The sequence below is a fragment of the Talpa occidentalis genome, unplaced genomic scaffold (genome assembly GCF_014898055.3).
Source record: "Talpa occidentalis isolate TD23 unplaced genomic scaffold, MPIMG_talOcc4v2.1 talOcc4.5, whole genome shotgun sequence".
Classification (NCBI taxonomy): Eukaryota; Metazoa; Chordata; class Mammalia; order Eulipotyphla; family Talpidae; genus Talpa; species Talpa occidentalis.
This window is the reverse complement of record NW_023604861.1, coordinates 121,424,450-121,447,346: the sequence shown is the minus strand read 5'-3', so window position 1 is coordinate 121,447,346 and position 22,897 is coordinate 121,424,450. Positions and strand designations below refer to the sequence as shown.

General features: G+C 37.4%; 1 protein-coding gene across 1 annotated transcript in view; it reads left to right on the top strand.

The window, feature by feature from the left end:
- TTC27 (tetratricopeptide repeat domain 27) overlaps window positions 1–22,897 on the top strand; it is a 117,893-nt gene that overhangs the window by 40,362 nt on the left and 54,634 nt on the right. The window contains exons 10-12 of the mRNA XM_037528249.2: window positions 2,412–2,525; window positions 19,150–19,245; window positions 20,738–20,860. Of these exons, the coding sequence (XP_037384146.1) occupies window positions 2,412–2,525; window positions 19,150–19,245; window positions 20,738–20,860 (333 nt within the window). The remainder of the gene's footprint in view (window positions 1–2,411; window positions 2,526–19,149; window positions 19,246–20,737; window positions 20,861–22,897) is intronic.

Here is a 22,897-nt window from a genome sequence, read left to right as displayed (position 1 = left end):
GAAAGTGCAACATTGAGCAAGTGATTCATTTCTTCTGATGCTTCATTTTCCTCCTAATTACAAAGTAGTTGGCCTAGATTTGGAATTGAAAGCTCACATGTTGGGAGGGGCTGGCATGTGATACAAATGAGTGAAGTGAGCTGGGCTGGTATGCTAAGGAGTCGTAAATGTATTTTTTTCTTGGTATTCTTTAATGAGAAATTGTTATATTAAATGAATTTTACCAAAGACAAATACTTGTGCTGTCTTAGTGTAGTGGTTCCCATAACTGCTGCACTCGGGGAGTGTTTTAAAAAACTAGTGCCCAGATTCTTTTCTCAGACATGTATGTGCTTTACCTTTAAAAATACCAACAGCTTCCCAACTGCTTCTAATGTGCAGCTAGGTTTGAAATGATTAATGTTCTCCAACAAGGATGTTTACCACATTGACTTTTAGAAACAAACAAATGATCAAGTGGTGTAGTCAACTTTCAGATAAATAAACATGCCTTTCCTCTTTTCCTGCAGTGATCTTTACCGAAAGTCCTTGTGAACACACAGAGACAGTATTGGCGTCTACATCATCAGCATAGAGCTTGAATTGTGTTCATATGCCAACCAGTCTCTATTGTATCATAGTACACGTGTCCCTGTTTTTACTCATCCCTAAGTTCACTTTTCCCACCACATCATGATCATGAGAATGGTTTCTAATACATTCTCTGCCATCACAGCTTTCTCCGGGGTTAGGATCCAAGATATTCAGGATTTTGTTGTAGGTCAGTTTTTCATTAGACGGCCCTTCTAGGAAAGGATTTTAACTAAATTAGAGACTCCCTATCCTACCCAAGGCCAGAAAACATTCCCTTAAAGTTTAGAGTACTTTTCTGTAATGCAGAGTGAAGAAAAGATCTTTTGCCTCTAACTTTATTTTTTATTTAAAAAAAATTTTTTTAAAGATTTATTTATTCATGCAAGCACTGGGTATATTCAGAAGCATGGGAGAGTGAGAGAATTCAACAGAGTCAGAGCGGGGAGCAGAACAGGCAGACAGACAAAGTACACTGCTGAGAGGAGTAGCGGGCGCGGCAAGAGAGGTCTGCACGCTATGTGGGACCCTCGCAGGTGGCCAGGGATTGAACTGGCGTTGCTGAGGCTGTAGGCAGCTTGGCAGCCCAGCGCCAACCACTGCGCCGCGGGGGGTGGCCTCTAACTTTAAATAAACAATTTCTTGGCCATTCTGTGCACTTAAAGCTTGACTTGCATTTGTATTTATGAATGAGGATTTTTTAAAATATTTTATTTTAAATATTTTTTACATCATTTTTCATTTTTGCACAATGTATGCATTTTCATCTTGGTTATAGTCCCCATACAATTCCCACCGCCCCATTTTTTACTCTAATCCCGCCTTCCCTCCCCCCAAGTGTGTGTCTGGTTTATACTTGCTTGTTGATTTTGATTTTTACTTTATTATAATTAGTCTTTTTCCTGGTCCCTTATTTACATTTTCTAAATTCTTGCTATGAGTGAGACCATCTGCTATTTTTCTTTTTCTTTTTGGCTTATTTTGCTGAGCATGATCCCTTCCAGCTCCATCCATGTTGCTGCAAATTGCATGAGTTTGTCTTTTTTGATTGCTGAGTAATATTCCCTTGTATATATGTACCACATCTTTTTGATCCAGTAATTAAAAAATGTTCAGCATCACTTGTAATCAGGGAAATGCAAATCAAAACTACAATGAAAGACCATCTTACACAGTGAGAATGGCACATATTAAAAAACTAGCTACAACAAATGTTGGCGAGGTTGCAGAGAAAAAGGAACTCTCTTGCACTGCTGGTGGGAGTGCAAACTAGTCTAACCACTATGGAAAGCTGTGTGGAGATTCCTCAACCTGCTAAAGATGGAGCTTCCATTTGACCTAGCAATTCCATTCCTAGGTATTTACCCAAAGGACACAGAATCATTAATTCAAAAGGATTTTTTTTTAAGTGAAAAGGTACCAGATTGCTAATAATTTTTCATTTGTAAGTTTGAATGACTTAAAAAATTTGAGAAGGATAGCACTTATTTTTATATAACGTATTTTCTCACTTTTTTTGGTAGACCATGAGAAAAAAGATATGTCAATTTATGGTTTGATAGATTCTGCTTACTATTTTGATTATCTGGAAAGGTTCTGTTTCATTCCTTATTTCATTCAATAGAATGGGTCAAGTAGCATTTGTATTAATTAATAATTCTGTTCAGATGAACATATTCTTCACACAATCATTTGAAAGCACACCTTATTGGTTTTCACTGATATTTTCAAGTCTGCTTTTATCAGTATCCTGATATTTTTGGAAGAAATTAATTTTGTTCTATTCAGAATGGAATCACAAGTTTATCCCTTTCTTTTGTGTATGTTTTCCTCCCCATCAGTGTTTGCTTTCCCAACCAAAGTTCTGGGCCATTCAGACATCAGCCTTGATCCTCCGGACAAAACTTGAGAGAGGAAGCACACGCCGCGTGGACCGGGCAATGAGGCAGACACAGGTAGGAAATAATGCAGCAGTTTTTGTTTATTTTCCAACACTTTATTGCTACCAATAAGCATAAATGTGTGTTATGAATAGAATGAAATGTTTTTTATTTTACTCTAACACATTCATTTAGAATGTAGATTCTAGAATTGGACTTGCTTGACTCTAACTCCCTACTCTTTCACTTTGTAGCTCTGTGACCACAGAGCTTTCAGAAGGAAAATTGTTCCTCTACTCAAAACACTTTTTTTTTTTTAAGCAATTCTTCTTTTTTTTTTTTTAAAGATTTATTTATTTATGTATACAAGAACTGGGGTACAGGCCAGAGATGCGGGGTTAGGGGTGAGAGGATTCACCAGAGACAGAATGGGGAGCAGAACAGGCAGACTGACTGAAATACACTGCTGAGGGGAGCAGTGGGCGAGTCAGGAGAGGTCTGCTGCACCATGTGGGTCACTTCCCTGGCCAGGGATCAAACTAGTGCTGCAGAGGCTGCGGATTGCTTCATAGTGTGGTTCTTAACCCCTTGCGCCACCAGGGAGGCCCTACTCACAACACTTCTGACACCAATTGTTAGTGCAGACATTCAGGTTCAGTCCCATGTGACTGTCCTCCACTTGAGATGCCTGTTGCAAGGCTGGGTACTTGTGACACACTGGCTGTAAATCGGGAAGAGGGTGTTCATGTTCAGGCAAAGCAGAACTTGGCGAAGCAGAACTCTCCTGTCTCGCCACTGCTCCCTTCAGCAGTGTATTTCAGTCAGGCTGCCTGTTCTGTTCCCCACTCTGTCTCTGGTGAATCCTCTCACTTCCTTGCATCTCTGGCCTGTACCCCAGCTCTTGTATGCATAAATAAATCTTTAAAATAAAAAAAAATAATAATATAAAACACAACAAAACAAAAAACAGACCGCTATAAAAATGGACCATTGAACCTCCTCAGGTTCAATAATTTGCTAGAATGACTCAATTCAGGGAAACACTATTTCATATTTCTGACTTATGAAGAATATTATAAAGGCTACCAACGGACAGCCAGATGAAAAGTTTAGAAGGTGAAGTCTGGAAGGGTACTGAATACAGAAGCTTCTGTCTTTGTGGGGCTTGGACTATGTCACCTCAGCGTGTGTTCACCACCCTAGAAGCTCTGAACCCTTCTGTTTTCAGGGTTTTAGTGGAAACCCATCATGTAGAAACAGTTGATTAAATCACAGGCAGTAGTGATTAGCTTAGTCACCTCCCCTTTCCTCCCTACTCTCTCCAGTTTGGGGGTGGGGCTGAAAGTTCTAACCCTCTAGTCACCTGGATGGGTCCTCTGACATTAAATCATCATGTTCCTGGAGTCACCTCAGAAGCATAAACTCAGTAAGTTGAAAGGGAAAGGGCCTTTTTATGAGTAACAGAACACTCTCCTCTAGTCCATACCATGCAGGAAGTTAGAAGGGTTGTAGGAGCTCTGTGCCAGGAACCGGGACAAAGACCAAGTATTATATTATAACATCACATTTCTTTTTTTATTTATTTTTACATCATTGTTCATTTTTGAACAATATTTGCTTCCCTCCCCCCCTCAGGTGTAGAATTTCCTTTGCCAATGCACCCGTGCACCATCACCTCAGTCCCCTGTGTTCCTCCCTCCCTCCCTCTGATCTCTCTCCCTCCTCCTCCCCTGCAGGATGTCTCTGATTTATGGTGGTCTGTTTTTTGTTTTGTTATGTTTTGTACTGTTATTATTTTTTTTAAAGATTTATTTATTTATGCATACAAGAGCTGGGGCACAGGCCAGAGATGCAGGGAAGTGAGAGGATTCACCAGAGACAGAGTGGGGAACAGAACAGGCAGACTGACTGAAATACACTGCTGAGGGGAGCAGCGGGTGAGGCAGGAGAGGTCTGCTGAGCCATGTGGGTAGCTCCCTGGTCGGCCGGGGATCGAACTTGTGCTGCAGAGGCTGCGGATTGCTTCATAGTGCGGTGCTTAACCCCTTGCGCCACCGGGGAGGCCCTTAAAACATTTATTATTGAAAGACATGTTGACATTGAAAGGATTTGCTTTGTGTTTATCTCCTCCATTAGCTTTAGTATATAAAAGAACTAAGTTGTGATTCATTTTTCTTTTGTAAAGGGCTAAATTTTAAAAGTTTAGAGGTAAATTGGTTTGTAAGTGTATATCTTTTCATCTTGAAAGTGGCACCATTTTCATTATGCAGATTATATCTTTGCATATAAAACTGGCGTCTACTTTTGACTGGGGAAAGTGAATTTTAAAGGGGATGTCAATAACTATGCTCTAGTGTTTTGCACTTGCCTTACTTTATTTGGAGTCTCCATCTTGCTATCCAAATGCTTCATCACAAAGATAGTTGTATGCCTGCGTATAGAGGTTGTTATTATTTCTCCATCTATGGAAAATCAGAAAAATTCTTTTCACACACCCCCCAACCCAGGAAATTTGAAAATTAGCCAGATCGTGTGATAAGATGAATGCAGAATTCATTTAATTTTCTGTTATTCGTTGAACCATTTACCTCATAATCTGAATTCTTGCCAGTTTCTCTGATTCAGAGTTTGACATTTCTGTGTTTGTTGAAGTTATTGCATCCCTGAAGAATAAGAGGAAATGATTTTAAAATTACAGCTGTATATATAAGGCAATGTTTTTTAAAAATTACATTTTAGTTACTGTGAAAACCTATTCCCTGTTATGGTTGTATATAGCGATAAAAGGATAAGTGATAACAACTGAAAGAAAAATGAGCAAGAAGAAACTCTTATGGGAAAGCTTAAACTTGTCATATTACTTGTTGAGGAATTGCAGGTGTGATGAGGGTGGTGACTTGCCTCAATTTGCTTGGCCAGTTAATGACAGATTCTGGACTGTAACTTAACACAGCAGTAGACATTTACATTGAAGGATCCAGTGGCAGGTCTCAAAGATGGCTGATTTGGAAGGGATTTATAAGTGCGACATGCCAAACTTAAAATGTTGCATCACACCTAAAGGCAAATAAATTGATGTTTTGAGACCCACAGAGCAAGAAAGAATTCAAAATTGAGGACAACCTTTGAAAATACCTTTTCTTATGGAAATTCTCCAGACTGATTCTTTAATTATTGCATGTCCAGGGCTATAATGGTGGTAGTGATGGTGAAGAAAATAATGTTTATGGAAACATTATTTATTTTAATGCTTATGATCAGAAACAGTTTGAATTAAAATGATGATATTCCACAGTATTTATTTCCTGCTTTTAGCAAAGGATTATAGAATGGTTGTAATATGTATTTTCTAGTCAGTGGAATTCCCCTTTCCCTTCTGATCCAAATGCAAATAGTCAACATTTTCTTCATCATAAGGTCCCATCCTTTTTTTTTTTTAGTATAGTGAAAGCAATGTATTATACGTATAATCCAAGTATGAAGAAAATTAATTGAAACTACATATATTCAAAGAGACTATCTTGTGTCCAAACAAAAAAAATTGTGCAAACTAAATGTTGCCATTTTATAACTTTCATGTTAACTGTGTTAACCTAATGTTAGATAAACTAGCTCAGTCACTGAGGGTTAATGTTAAAATATTTAATGCTTATTAAGATAATCTTGCTGTTGGATTTTACTCAGTTATCTGGTAAGGCTGTTAATTTATATTATGAAGGTGTGCCCCTAACCTTGTAGTTGTGCCTCTGAAGACGATTGTCTTGTGGGAATCTTCCTTTACCCTTGAGTTTCTGTGAGGACATTGCTTTGAGAACTGGAAATTTGAGATAATAGCAGGTTTCTATCACTGGATCCCTTCAAACTGCAAGTTCACTTTCCTAACTGTGGTAGTTAATTGAGATTTCACAATTTTCAGATGAGTTTTTTTTTTAAAGAAACTTATTCATACAAGAAGTGGGGTACAGGACAGAGGAATGGGGGGTGAGAGGGTTCACTAGAGACATAATGGGGAGAGGAACAGGTGGATTGATGGAAATACACTGCTGAGGGGCACAGCAGTGGGCAAGATAGGAGCGGTTTGCTGTGCCTTGTGGGTAGCTCCCTGGCTGGGGATTGAACTCGTGCTGCAGTGGCTGCGGATAGCTTCATAGTGCTGAGACTTAACCCCCTTGCACCACCAGGGAGGCCCCAGGTGAGTTTTTAAAGAACATCTGTTCTTGATACTGTAGTTGCATGCATGCTTTGATAGAATAGAGATTTTTATAATGGCTGATTATGGAAGGAAGTGGGCCCAGACCAAGATGATTGGTACCATTGTGGATATTAATGCTCCTGTGTAGGCTGAGTCATTTCTCTTTTAAAAGTTACTAGTTCTTTCTTTATATAGCTGTTTAATTTCATGGTTAAGGGTATCTCATAACAGACCACTGGGGAAAAAATCAGCCACGGTAGTACACCATCAAGATTTATACTCTGGGTCTTGTATTTTGTTTTGATTTGCGAAAGGTTCTTTCTGATTAATTTTTATATTAATAGAATTACCATACTTTGCAGTATATAGTTATACTAAGCTGAGGAACATAGCCTGTTCTCAGATGCAGGTATGGCTCTACTACCCCAGTTTCCCAGGAAAATGTCCAGTTATAGGAGATGCCACTCTTTGAAGTGTCAGTGCCGGATGTACCCCTTGGCTTTCTCATAGGGGCACAGGGTAGTGTATGCCCGCCCATCATCTACATCCTCTGGCCAAGTACTGATCATAAAGGGAGGTTTCCCTCAGTAAACCCAGGCTTCTGACCTTCTTAGTTTCATTCTATGTTTTAGGTGAAAGAAGCCTTTCTGATGTTTAGTTTTATCCCATCACTAATAGGTGAATTATACTACTTTAGGATCGTCAACATTTCTCACTCAGACTGTTGTCGTTTTCCTTACCACTGACTAGTTGGACCTTTTGATGGAAAGTAATTGACTATTTGTGTGAGGTTTATTTATGGACTGTGTTTTCATAGCTGTATTTTAACATTTACTTGTTATATTTAATAAATTATACTTTATATAGAAACCTTTCTGGCTCACCTAGGAGGTGAATTTCTCACTTTACTTACGGTTCTATATTTTATTTTGGTATTCTAAGAATAGGCACTCAGTGGATGTTTGCTTAATGTTGAATTTGAAAACAAAAATCAATTTTGAATTACCTACGTATTAGCAGAGCCAATTGAAAGTTAGCTAAAGATTGTGTTTTCTTCTGGTACCTTGGTAATCTGAGTGCTATAGAGTCTAGTCTTTCTTTTTTAAAAAAATATTTTTTCAAAGATTTATTTATTTGTGCAAGAGCTGGGGTACAGGCCAGAGGCGCAGAAGGGTGAGAGGATTCACCAGAGACAGAGCGAGGAGCAGAACTGGCAGATGGGCCGAAAGCACTACTGAGGGAAGCAGCAGGCGAGACAGGGGAGGTCTGCTGCACCATGTGGGTATCTCCCTGGCGTGGCCGGCTGGCAATCAAACCATACTGCAGAGGCTGCGGACAGCTTCACAGCACTACGCTTAACCTGCTGCACCACTGGGGAGGCCTGAGACTAATCTTTCTACTGTCATTCCTTTTCTCAGATACAGGTATGGCTCCCTACTACCCTAGTTTCCCAGGAAAATATCTAGTTATAGGGGATGTCACTGTTTGAAATGTCAGTGCCAGAAGTACCCCCTTGGTTTTCAGCCTGATCTTTAGCCATGGTGCCAAAACTAATAGGAACAAAACAGTCACCTTGATCATGCTGAGGTTAATGTAGGGTTCTCAGAGGGTAGTAATGCATAATTTGGTTGGTTGGTTTTTTTTTTAAGGGTAGGGCAAAAATAAGGGAATGCAATTTTTTTGTTACTGAATTTCCTAAAATCTGATAAATTACCAGCATAAATCATTACCCTTCGAAGCCATTAAATAAGTGATAAGTGACTGGTGTTCTTGAATTAATTAACTGAAAACATGTTCACTCAATTTTCTCAACAAAGCGTCCTCTCTTTGTTATAACCTATCATTTGGTCTGCATTGAAGACTTCTCTCCCATTTTAGTGTCTCAGAATATGCATGTGCTCTATTATATTTCACAAATGTCCTTCGTAAAAGTACATTCACATGCATTATACTTGGCAGGTTTGATTCTGATTGCAATATGTAGCTATGTAAGTGGAGAATATACTGCTGAATTATAGAGCCACTGATGAAGGACCACAATGTGGCATGGAGCATGTGGTCTGGCTGACCTTGCCTATATTTGACTTGCCTAATGAGTGGGTTTGGCTTCAAAATTTGAGAGATTACATTTCATTTTTATACTTACTTTAAACATTCTTCTCCTAAATATAAGGTGCTTGTAATGAACAGATTGAAGTTTAGAGCTTTTTGAAACTCGTTATACTTCTACTTCGGTAAAATTAAGTAAATTAAGACAGTTCTCAATAAGGAACCTTTGAGTTGTAAGGAACAAAAACCCAATTCAAACTGGATGTAAAAAAATTATTGGCTTTTATAATAACTGGGAAGTCTAAGAGTATCCCAGTCTAAGAGATAGCTGGACTCAGGGGCTCAAACAGATCATCAGATCTTTCTCATTTTTGTTCCCTTCATTCTCACATCTCTGCCTGCATCGGTACCAGAATGTCTGTTGTTAGAGGAACCCGGATTTTGTTGTCTGGACTCTGACCAAGTTAAATTCAAAATTCCCTAACCTCTTGTGTGTCACTTCTCTGTAGACTGTGGGAACACTAAGTGCCTACTTTAAATAAATGTTGAGGGGCTAAATGAGTTAATATTTGTGAAATGGTTAGAATAATGTCTGGCACATCGTAAGCCCTTAATAAGTGCTGACTGATTATTACCCTCACATTGTAGAAGCTATAAGAAAATAAAACTGCTCAATCCTTCATAATTCATTAAAAGCTGTCAGTAGTACCTGGAAAATCTAAAAGCATTAGGTTACTTTTGGTGTTTCATGTTTCATATGCTGAGTAATGCCATTGAGCTTTGCAGTTATCTGAGTTATGAAAATGTGTCTTCCATCCCATTCTGTACTTCACTTACACCCATAACCAAGTGTGGCATTTGAAAGTTTCTGCCAAGTATACTAGGATTTGCTCATCTGACTATAGCTGTGCTTTTATTTGTGGAATTCCTGTGGTTACTATTGTTTATTCAGAACCATGTTTCATTACTTACCACTCACTGGACACTCAGATGCCTGGTGCTGAGTGTCTTTGTAAGTAGGCATATACATTTTAACTAGGGAGAAACTGAAGGACAGAAAATTTAAGTGACTAACTCAGGGTACTGTAGCCTAGAATTCAAACCAGATAGACCTTGGATTTTGAAGTCCATGCCTTTGTCCACATACTGTCTGTTTTAAGAAGCTGTGAGAACAGACTTAAAAAAAAAAAAAAGCTCTCAGTAGAGGACTTGCATTATCTGGGGGAAAGGAGTTGAATGAGCATAGGTGGGAAAATATGAATAGGGGCTTTTGTGAGATAGCCTTGGGTTGCATAACTCAGCGTCTCCAGGTCTCCCATTCAGGTGAAGGGGAAGGAGAAAGAATGCACACAATATTAGGAAATGATCTGTGTGGGAAAAGAACACGCAAATGGCTGAATGACATTGGCTTCTGATAAGGCCAAGAAAGGATTCTGCCTTGAAGGATGCTGATAGGCTTAATCCAGGGGTGAGTTTCATGATTCTAGATTAGCCAAATATAGCAATGGTGACTTCATATATTGGTGGAGTAAGAGTGGGGCAAGTGATATACAGCATAAAACATACTTTGTTATTGATAGTAAAAAAATAAAAAGACCCTAGAAAGTTACAGAAAAGTAAAATATACGTAATAAAAAAGGAACTTACTAAGGGGATGGAGTGAAGTACCTCCACTTAAAATCCACTTCCAAAGGCACTAAATGATAACTTGAGTCAGATTCCAGGCAGGGACACACGTTTTTGGAACAGATGATGTTGTTGAACTGACACATCAGATTTCCCTGGGAGAGCACCCCGTGTACCTTAACAGCCTCATGAGTCATTTCCCAAACTCGCCTGAGCAGATGAACCACTTCCAAGGTGCTTGTTAAAATACATCTCTTCAGCCTGCCCCTCAGAGATCCGGGGTGGGGGTGATTATGGCTACTTTGGGGAAAGACCGCCTTAGGCTGAGGTAGGTTGTTAATCTTTAGTAGCTCCAGATGTTTTTCTGTCTCACACCCAACTACATACAGAACAGAGGCTGAAAGGGCGTTTACCAAGTCAGGAGGCCAGTGTGGTGATTTAACGGGCTGAGTGCCAGGAAGAACCTGAGAGGTGAGTGTTAGTGAGGCCGCAGGACCTGGGCCAGTCGAAATGAGGACTGGAAGATCTGGTGCTCTGCATTTGACTGAGACCTCAGGGAAGTAGGGTGCAATTATTTAACTGTTTTAGAAAAATAAAATAATACTAGAAATTCAAAACATTCAGTCTAGTTTTAATAATTTTTAAAATTCTTTCCCTCTTCTAATTGTAGATTGTAAACAGGTCGATTTGTGTTCTCATTTCCTAATTGCTTAAGACAAGATAATAAAAAAGACCTTCTAAATGTTATCTTAAACACTAAGAGAATCCCCTGGAGAAGTTTTGGGAGAAAGTTAGAGGTGGGTGTGGTTAGGGAAGGCGGGAGAAATTGTACATCCTCTCACCCTCAGGCAACCCCTCTCAAAGGGTCACCTGTAGACCTGTGGGAGACTGAAGACCATTTCAGAGAGTCCACAGGTCAAATTTACCTTATCCATAATACTACTGAAATAGTAGTTACCTGTTCACTGTGTTGATACTGCGTCAACAGCAACAGAAACAGTTCAAACTGCCGACCCTTCTCCATATTTGAGTCAAGAACCACCAAGCCTTGCTAGTTAGTCATCATATGTTTAACTGCCATGCATTTGTAGTTTAAAAAAGGTCAACTTTATTTATGAGTGTCTTGATACAGTTACCTGGAAAACCCTTGGTGCTGCATGCTGAAGTATAGTGGCTATCTCAAGAATAAGCCCAACGAGCAGCTTTCCCCAGGGAACACTGTTTTTTACTTGAACTCTTGCCAAACTATGGTATTCAGACTTGGGTGTTTGACAGAAACTTTTTCAAAAATGAATGAAGTGGCTCATTACTTAAAGGAAAATAATCAATGATATGTGTTACCAATGATTACATTATGAGCTTTCAAGGAGAAAATGAGAATTTTGGAAAACTTGTGTCTGCAACTATGATTGACAACTTTTCAAAACTTAAGGTATTAGGATGAGAGCTTTCTGATGAGATTGTTGTTGATATTAATAAATATAACTTAAATACTGTATGAAGAAGTCAACATTTGGAAGATTTGAACATTTTCTAAAAGAGAATGCATAACGTTAAACAAATCAAGCATGGGTAAAACATTCATTCAAATTTCAAGATAGACCAGTGTGGGTTTTGCTTGGGGTTTTTTTTTTTTTTTTTTTAATCATTGGATTTTTAAGGTAGCGGAATATTAAATAAAACTGAGAAGGTCCTTTATAGGATTTCAAATTCCACATTACAAATAATTCTAAGAAGCTAACACATATTGAATTTTGTTATAATATAACATGCCCACAATTGATTGAAAAGCCTATTAATGCATTTTTCTCTTTCCAACTACTTATCTGCGTGAGGCTAATTTTTTTTTTTGGTAAACTTCAGCCAGAATATCACTGCAACAGACTGAATGCAGAAGCAGGTATGAGAATCTAGCTATCATTTAATAAGCCAGATATAAAAGAGATTTGCAATAATGTAAGGCATTGACAATCCTTTTAAGTCTTAAAAAAATAGTAGTTGTTATATGAACATGTTATTTTTTTATGAATTAATTTTTTAAGTGAATTAAAATATTTAAATTTTTTTGTTTTAGTATCATTTCTATTATGATAAATATTGATGCATTGGCATTGTAGCCCACATAAACAAAAGCTCTTTGGAATCCTTTCATGATTTGTAAGAGTTTATAGCGTTCCTGAAACTAAAAAGTATTAACAACTATTCGCCTATTAGTAAGGTCACTAAGTAGAATGTTACAGTGTAGCTTCCTGGGCTTCCTTGAAGCCTCTTTATGTTCATCTTTTCACAGTGGGGTCATAAAAAAAAAGAACCTAAGTTCTCCCATCCTCCATTACTAGACACATCTCCCGCCAGCCCCACACTAAAGTCCTGTTTGTGTCTGGCACAGGAAATAGGAATTGAAGATCTTCTTGACCAGGCCATGCCCTGACTTCCCATATCATGACATTTAAGTAAAAACAAAACAGAACTTAGCATTCTCAATATTTTCCAATGAGAACCTTTTTATTTTCACAGATCTGGTACTTGTCCACTTAGTTCTAAGGTAGGGTTTTGTTTTTGTTTTTGTACTTTCATTATTTTTTAAAAATTATTTTTATATTCCCCATACAATTGCAACCCGGATTTTGACACCAATCCCTCCTTCCCCTCTCCCCGCAAAGAGTGTCTCTGGTTCATAGTTGTTTGTTGATTTTGATTTTTTTCTTTCTTATAGTTGTTCTTTTTCCTGGTCCATATTGAGGTTTTCTAGATTCCTGCTATGAGTGAGACCATCCGGTATTTTTCTCTTTCTTTCTGGCTTATTTCGCTGAGCATGATCCCTTCCAGCGCCATCCATGTTGCTGCAAATTGCATGTGTTTATCTTTTTTGAATGCTGAGTAATATTCCACGGTGTATATGTACCACATCTTCTTGATCCAGTCATCTATTTTTGGGCATTTGGGTTGTTTCCAAAGCTTAGCTATTGTAAATTGTGGTGCTATAAACATAGGGGTGCAGGTGCTCTTTGGAATTGATGTTTCTGTGTCCTTTGGGTAAATATCTAGGAGTGCAATTGCTGGATCATATGGAAGCTCTATCTTTAGTAGGTTGAGGTATCTCCACACAGCTTTCCATAGTGGTTGGACAAGATCGCACTCCCATAAGGTAGGGTTTAAATGAAATTGTCAACTTTGGTCTTTGGAATCACACAGGTTAACCTATTTCATAGCTTTGTTATGACTTTGGGCAAGTCATTTTTCTCTCTTTGAGCTGCAGTATTGTATACATGAGGAAGAACTGGGTGAAAAACAGTTTTTATGATGTGTTTGACACTTATAGGTATATTAAAAGGTTTTCTCGTTCTTCATATTCCTGTTGGGCATTTTCTTGCGCTTGGAATATGAGGTGACAGTTAGTTTGATTACTCTCTGTAAATCACAACTGAGTGGCTATAGATTTCTATCAGAGAAAGCTGTTCAGCTTGCTTATATTTGATTGACTGCATATAATAATCCCACTCTCCTCCGCAAACATACAAAGTTTGCACAACAAAACTAGGTGATTTGGCATCTGATCAGTCACACTTTTAGATTATCAGCTAATTTATACTTGGCCTCAGAAATCTGATAAACACTTTGATATTATGCTAACAAGAATGAATAGCCTTTGGTGAAAGGGTAAGTCCATAGGGACTAACTCTGTTCCTTTGAAGATATGTGTGCTGTACTTTGAGATACAGGCACATAAATAAAATCTAAATCATACCAGACCTTGTTGAGAATTGTTCTTCTATACTAAATCATTCTTTTTGTGTTAATTTTAAAATGTAGCCTTCATCCTCCCTAGTTTTTCTGGGAAGTTTTTTCTGTATTGTTATTTTTAAGAGAGGACAAGTATTTGCTTTCAGTGGTTTTATTCTTTCTTTCCTTGTTCCATGAGCTACCCCCTTACCTGTGGTGCTGTGAGAGTTGTAATTGCACGGGGCTAGGGGATCCATATGCATAAGTACATTTTCCCAAAGGACTCTCAAAAGTATAAATGCTTTAAGTGGAGGTTGGGGAGAAAATGACAGTAAAAGAGAGTCTTAAAGCTTGGAAACAGTCTCATACCACAATAGTTTCTGCGCCATGAAGTCGTCTTTGGTGTGTCCCCACAGATGTGCCTGGCTTTTCTGTGAACTGGCTTTCTCCCAACCTTGGACTACTCTCCACTTTCTGCTTCTCATCTTTCCCATTTATTCACATCTCTTTACACTCTGTCTTGCTTTCAAGTCTTTGTTCAGAAGCCAAAACCACTCTTTAATGATTGCTTGAGGGTATATTTTCTTGTCTGTCTCTTTGTCTGTTTTTGACATTGCCATCTTTCCTTCAAGACCATCTACTCATAACAATTTTAACTAATGTTCAAGTACTCATAACTCTCATTTGTGATACTCATGAAAATTTGAAATTGGAAAGAGAAAATGGGTGGGAAAAGCTTAAGAGGTCATTTACCTAAATTTCTTATTGTGTGTGAAAGGTTGCACGGTGCTAATTCCTTATTGAGTATGTTATGCCTATGTTCATGCAGGTAAATATACACAGTAGTAAACTGAGATTACACTTTCATCCAGTCCCAGTCACATCATACTAAATGTCTGGTCATTGCTTCTAAACTTTTTAGGTACTTGGTTTGCACCTAAGAGATACATATCATGAACACACGATACTGGTGTTCAGGTAATGCTACCTAAAACTAAATCTCTTCAAATGCCTGAAATAAAACAAATTATTCTTTTGATAAAGTCATATGCTCGTGACTGTGCAAAGTACAAAGATCACTTACACAATCATTTCATCGGGCCTCCCTGGTGGCGCAGCGGTTGAGCCCTGGCTGCGAAGCTCCCTGCAACCTCTGCAGCGCCGGTTCGATTCCCGGCCACCGGCAAGAGTCCCACATAGTGCGCAGACCTCTCCTGCCGCCCGCTGCTCCCCTCAGCAGTGTACTTCAGTCCTTCTGCCTGCTCTGCTCCCCGCTCTGGCTCTGGTGAATTCTCTCACCCTCCCGCGCTTCTGACTGTACCCAGTGCTTGTATAAATGAATAAATAAATCTTTAAAAAAAATCGTTTCATCGCTGAGTGCCATTGTAATTAAGTGACTTGCTGTTGGAGATAGACCTATATTGAATCCAGGTCAATTTATTTATCAACACTGTTTGAGAATTCTGGTTTGCTTGAATATGATGGCTCTTTCTCCAGAATGCCTTGCTAGAAATAATCTTAACTCTATAAAACCTAGAGATGTACTGTGTAATGTCCCTGTATTTGTAATAAGTTAGCAAATAAAATAGAGTACTTTTAATTTGGTGGAGGAAATAGATAAATTAAATGTTCTTAGTTTTATTGGTAGGTAAATGTTATTTAGGTGGTTGTACATTTAGGTAAAGTATATTTTGTGCAGGAGTGAAGATTGATTAGAATTCTCTTTAATCTTTATCATACATATTACCTAATCAAGTTCTTGTAAAGTGTGGCTGTTTGTACAGGGCCTTTTATGTGGTATCGAGTTCAAATAAAGTTGATTCTCTGCTTTCTCACCAGTGGTCTTTGGCATTTTAGAGAGTATAAGAAACACAGACATTCTGAGATCACCTAATTGTATCTGAAATATCTAGTAGATTTTTATTAGTAATTCAGGATATATTTACTAGGCACTTAGTAAGTTTTAGTTTGATGTAGTCACTGAAGCACACAGCATGAGTTTTGTTTGAAAATAAAATGTTTCACATGTAATTAGAAATTTGGAAAAGTAAGTCTTGTGATGTTGCATTTGGCTTTTTAGTTTTTATTAAATAAGCATTAGTTATTTTTTTATTGTCAAAAAAATTTTTTTGATTAAAAATTCACCCCCCCTTTTATGAAGCAATTCAGTGAACCTTCTATTTATGTATTGTAACCATATGTATTCAGTCAGAAGTTTTTCTTTTTTTTTTTTTTTTTTTTTTTAAAGATTTATTTATTTATTTATTTATACAAGCACTGGGTACAGTCAGAAGCGCAGAAGCGCGGGAGGGTGAGAGAATTCACCAGAGCCAGAGCGGGGAGCAGAACAGGCAGAAGGACCGAAGTACACTGCTGAGGGGAGCAGCGGGCGGCAGGAGAGGTCTGCGCGCCATGCGGGACCCTCCTCCGATGTCCGGGGAGCAGCCGGGGAACGAACCGGCGCTGCAGAGGCTGCAGCAGAAGTTTTTCTTTTTTCCCTCCTACACTAAACAGCTTTGTGCATAAGCATACAACTTTTTTGCTATTAAGTTTCTGTGAAGTAAGGCCAGAAAACTTTAAATATATTTTGACCAAGGTGGTTTAGGAGTCCGTTTTTGTCTCAATTTGTTCTGACTGACTTGATTGAAAAATATCTTGGATTGTCAAGGAAGTGATGTAATGACTGTTTTCTCATCCTACAGGGTACTCTTAGGCTAACAAATATATCTCTCACCTGGTATATTGTGGAGAACCCCATTTTAGGAGCAGTTTCCTTGTTGAGAAACTGGTCTCTTTGTCTTGGGCTTTTACTGGCATATACTAGATTCTTACTGTTTTTGTTCTTCCTCAACTTACTGAGGACGTTGCTACTTCTCTTTTAAGAAATTTTCTATTGAAAAATTAATTTTGTAAAAATTTGAAACATTCTCAAACTTATAAAAAAGTTGCAAATATACTACAACTGTGTGTTACACCCTAAAGTGTGGGAAAGTGAGTTGCTAACATGGTACTTCTTCATCCTCAAATAAAAGGACATTTTCCTACTTAATGTGCAATAAAATCAGAAAGTTAATATTGACATATTGTTGCCATCTAATCTTCAGAAGACTGACCTGTGAAAACTCATCAACTGTCATAAAAAGAAAACTGAGTTTTGCATTTTGCAAAAATGGTCACAATTCACACTTGAGACACTTTCTAAGTGCGTGTGAGAAAATAATGTATATACTTGTTTCAAACTGAAGGGTAAATTAAGAGGCAGGTGAAGATCACCTTAGGACAGGAGCTGCTGTGCTTGTGTTTGCCAAGGTACTCCAAAAGTGTCTGAGTTCCTTTGATAGTGAAAATGTTAGCTCTTTTGGTGACTGGGCATTGGCCTTTGACTTTGCAATTGGCCCTGGTGCCTTTTCTTTGCAGCCTTTGTGGTCTTATTGTCTGCTTCTAGATGTTGCTTCTGGGAGCTCAGTTACTCAGCACAGTAGAGGGATCCTTCAGTGCACGCAGCCTGCAGCTGTCCACCGTGCCTTAAAGATGATCTCACATAAAGTGTCCAGCCTTCCAGCCCTGTTGCTGAAGAGTAAGAGAACTCACTGCAATCAAATAGATCCAGTTTGACTTTAACTTTACTCCTGAGAAGATAGTCCTAAGTGAAGTTCTTCATGGTTCTCTGATTTATATTAGAAAGTGCCATTGTCAACAGTGACATTGTGATTATGAAATCTTTTTCTTAGAAAAAGTAAAAAAGGCTGATTAATGAGGCTTGAGAGAACAATTACGGGAAGTTCTTAGTTTTTTAAAAATTGCATTTTTATTGAGGTAGCATTGGTCAATAATATGTTTAGATATATAGTATTGTGATTGAACATCTGTATACACTGCCTCATGATCATAGAATATAGTTTTCATCCATCACCATACAGTTTGCCCCTTTTATCCATTTTGCCCAACATCCTAACTCCTCCTCTGGTAACCACCAATCTGTTCTCTGTAACTTAGAGCTTATGTTTGTTTGTTCATTTGCCTTGTTTCTTTTTTTTTTTTTAAAGATTTATTTATTTATGCATACAAGAGCTGGGGTGCAGGCCAGAGGTGTGGGTGGTGAGAGGATTCACCAGAGACAGAGTGGGAAGCAGAACAGGCAGATTGACTGAAATACACTGCTGAGGGGAGCAGCGGGCAAGTCAGGAGAGATCTATTGCGCCAATTGGCTCACCTCCCTGACCAGGGATTGAACTGGTGCTGCAGTGGCTGCGGATAGCTTCAAAGTGCTGTGCCTTAATCCCTCACGCCACCAGGGAGGTCCAAATGCCTTGTTTCCTTATAGTCCATGTATGATTGAGATCATATAATGTTTGTCTTTCTCTGTATGGCTCTTAGTACAGGGTCCATCATGTTGTTGCAAATGGTAAGATTTCATCCTTTTTTTTTTTTAAATAGCTGAGTAGTACTCCTGTGTGTGTGTGTGTGTGTGTATGTGCAGCATATATAACCATATCTTTATTAAGTCATTCACCGACAGAGATTCTTTACATATCTTGGCATTGTGAATAATGCTGCAGTGTGTGTTGGTGTGAATATATCTTTTTGAGCTAGTGTTTTTGTTTTTTGAATAGTTACTCAGAAGTGGAATAGCTGGATGATGTGGTATTTCAATTTTTAAACTTGTGAGACATCTCCATACTGTTATCCACAGTGACTGTAGCAATACATTCCCATCACCAATGTAGGAGAGGAAATCCTTGGTTTTAAAAACTATTTTCCTGATAAGGTTTAATGTACATGTTTATGTTGATTAACTTTAAGGTTTTTAAAACTGACCTTAAATTACATTTTAATGTTAGTGCTGCTTCAGCAAAATCCCAACAGACTACAGTCCATTTATGTAGGTTTGTAGATTGACTTATATGAGTTTAGTGAGAGACCACAGTGAAAAACAAAAACAGTCAAAGAATTTCCAAGAAAAAAATCCACACATTTTATATTCTTATGAAAGTGACTCATATTCTTTATTGTTTATGTGTACATTTGTGTAAATTTTATGCTAAGAATACTGTTTATATTAAAAAGTTACTACATTTATGGGCTCTGATTTTGATATGTGCTCTTAAGGCTCTTGCAGACCAATTTGAAGATAAAACTACATCTGTATTGGAACGTATGAAGATTTTCTATTGTTGTCAAGTACCACCTCACTGGGCTATTCAGGTATTTTTATTATTATTATTGAATATGGAAAATACTTTGCAGCAGAAAGTTAAATGCATTAGAAAGATTGATTTTTTTTCAGTCTTTTATTCTTGTGTTTTCAAATATTTCAGTGAAATGAGGGTGAGTATCAGAAGTATCTAACTGGGGATTACCGATTACTTCAAATTGCTATTGTGATTAATGATATTGAGAATTTAAGACTAGATGATGAGAACCCTAGAAATTAAACAACAGGAGAACCAGCTTCCCGACCTCTTTCTTTTGTAGATTATGCACGTAGATTTCAGATTGGAAACACTAATTCACCATTCAGTGACTCAATTAATTATTTTATTCTTTTTTGTATTTCCTTTTAGTTTGAAATATATATAATATTACATTAGTTTAAGGCATATAGCAATGATTTGATACTTGTATATGACATGAAATGATTGCTACAGTAAATTTAGTTAGCTTCCATTCCCTCTCATAGTTACTGTTTTTTTCTTGTGTGATGAGAACTTTTAAGATCTATTCTCCTAGCAATTTTCAAATATATAACACACTACTGTTAACTATAGTCACCATGCTATACATTACATGTCTTATAACTGAAAGTTTATCTCTTTTGACATTCACCTATTTCCGCTACCCTCACTCCCAGCAACCATCAAGCTGTTGTTTCTGTATATTCAATATATGTAAGATCATACAATGTTTTTCTTTGTCTGACTTATTTCGCTTAGTATAATAACCTCAAAGTTCATCCATGTTCTTGAGAAGGCAGGATTTTCTTTTTAATGACTGAATATTATTCCTTGATCAATCAATAGATAGACAGACAGACCTACAGTCTGTTGACAGACACTTAGATAGGTTCCATCTCTTGGTTATTGTAAATAACGCTGTAATGAACACATAGGTACCTTTAAGATAGTGATTTTCCTTCCTTCTAATAAATACCCAAAAGTAGGTTTCCTGTATCATATGGTAGATCAATTTTTAAATTGTTGAGGACCTGCCCTACTGTTTTCCATAGTGACTGTACAATTTACATTTCTATAAACAGTGCCCAAGGGTTTCCTTTTTCTCCATGTTACCATCAGTTATTACCTCTTATGATTGATGCTAACTGTTCTAATTAGAGTTTTGAAAATGGATTTACTAAATTTCAGTGTTACAAATCAGAGATTGTCATATGTAGAAATCTCTGTAAGAAAGAAATACTGATTTTGCTTTGTAAGTTTTGAGTTCATTGGAAAAATTGTAAGATATATTGTATATTTTGAACAGCTTATATTGTCTTAAATTCTTTCCCTCTTGTAAAGAAACTTGCTTTAGTACAGTTAGAGTTGAATCATCACAAATTCCTAATTAAACTTGAATTGTAGAAATTATGCATTTATTTACAATGAGCAGAACCTAAAAAGGCAGTTTGGATGTACTTGCAAGTGAAACAGAAATATCTTTACATCAAGAAATGTTTGTTATTTTAACTTGATTTTTCTAGCGCCAACTTGCAAGTTTACTTTTTGAGTTGGGCTGTACCAGTTCAGCCCTTCAGATATTTGAGAAGCTGGAAATGTGGGAAGACGTTGTCATTTGTTATGAAAGAGCCGGTCAGCATGGCAAGGTATGTAACAGTAAAATTCTATGTACTTCCATCTTTTAGCATATTTTCACTTATTCTGTTTTTCTTTTTAGCCCACCTTTGCCAGTTGTTTACTTATATTCTTTTCCCCTGAGAAATCATTTTAATGTTTTCTCTCATTTCTGTTGGGGCAAATTATAGTATGTATATGCATGTGTATGTATATAAATCAGAAAGGGAGGTCAAAATGGATATGGTCTTTGATGTTTAAGTATAAATAATGGAAGCTTTAAAGGTTTCATTTTGATCTCTTTCCTTTATTAACTCTCCCCCTGTAGGACAGCTTCAAAGTGAAATGTTAGGAATTAATTTAAGCTTCACTGAAGTTAGAGACTCAGGCTTGAAGGGAGTTACCTAGGAGGGAGAGCGGCTGGCTCAGCCTGTAGAATAAAAATCCAAAGGGTAAGGTGACCCCTTGTTGGGGCAGAAAAGTTGTCAAGTGTGTAATGCATCCTTAAATTGGGTCTAGAGGGAAAATGTTGCAATATTTGCATTTGTTATTAATTTCTTGTTTTTTCCCCTCATAAATGAACAGTTTTAAAAAGAATACAAATCAGAGAATACAACACAGGGACTGCATTGTGAGTAACTGTTAGAACTGACATATTGAAATCATTTGTTAATTTTGAATGAAAACTTACGTGACTAAATTTCTGTCATAAGCATAGTATACAAGCAGAGTAAAACCCACAAATTAGATCATTTATGTCCATAGTCAACTTTTTGCCATCATCATCAAAAACAGAAATAGTGGTACATGTATGTTTTTTAAATACTCCCCTACATCTGTTTTAAACTAATAGAAAAATAACATTCTTTTCACTAATTGCTAATGGCCGTGAGGGTCTTTAACCTTGTATTGGTGAAAGGAGCAATCAGAATGTGAAAAAAACTTAATGTAGATTATAGAATTATAACATTTTCATCTGGGAAACAGTTTCATAATCATTTCATTTCTCTCCTTTTCCAAATGAGGAAAAGAGTCTCTTATGATTTGCTTCAGGTCACAAAGCTAGCTACTGATCATTAGCCTGAGAGGCTGTGTGGCTTAGAGGTTGAAACCACAGCCTCTAGACCAGGCTGCTTGGATTCAAATGTCAGCCTTGCTGCTTGCCAACTTTTCGATATTAGGCAAGTTATTCCAACACCAGCCCTCTTCTGCCCATCCCCTTTGCCTCATTTTTCTCATCTCGAATCACAGTATTACCTATGTACAGGTTTTTGTGATATCATGTATGTAAAATACACAAAATGGTGCTTACCTCATAGGGCCATGTTAGTGTTTGCTGTTACTGCTGATGCTTTTCTAAGGCACATCACTGAATTTGTGCTATATCTAACAATAGATGACCTCTTCCAATTGCTGTCAATCAGGTTGTCAGTCTGGCCAGGTTATCACTGTGTGTGCTTATACAAGCTTAGCTAGAATTATATTTTGTATCATCATTTCAGGCCAGTTACATGCATGTCAGTGCTTTGTTACATGTTGAATTTAAATGTTTAAAATCTCTTCAAAGAGATTCCATTATGATTTGGTATTGAAACAAATTATTGAACATACAGCAAAGGATAACAACAAAGTAGAGAGATCTAAATTTGGTTATAAGTGAAATACACATTTGCCACTGGTGAAATCATCACAATTCTATTACTTTTCTTTAAAAATAACTGCTAAGTATTTTGTGGTAGCTACAGAAGGAAGATACCCCAAAGTAGAAGACACTGAGATGTGTAAAAAAAAAAGAAGGTTGCCACTGGAAATGTGAAACACTGTACTGAAGGCAGGAAAAAACTGCCAAACTATTTTGAATAGATTTAAACATCGAAGCTGTGAGAGACTGATTCATTCAAGACATATGTCATAATTTAATTGAAAGCATTTTTTCCTTACTAGTTAAGAATTAGTTTTATGATTTATGGCATCTCAAAGTTGATGAAACATAGTATTATGTTTCTTTAGAAACTTAAATATTTTTTTAGTGCCCATTGTCTGGCTCTAAGTAGTATTCAGATGTTTTC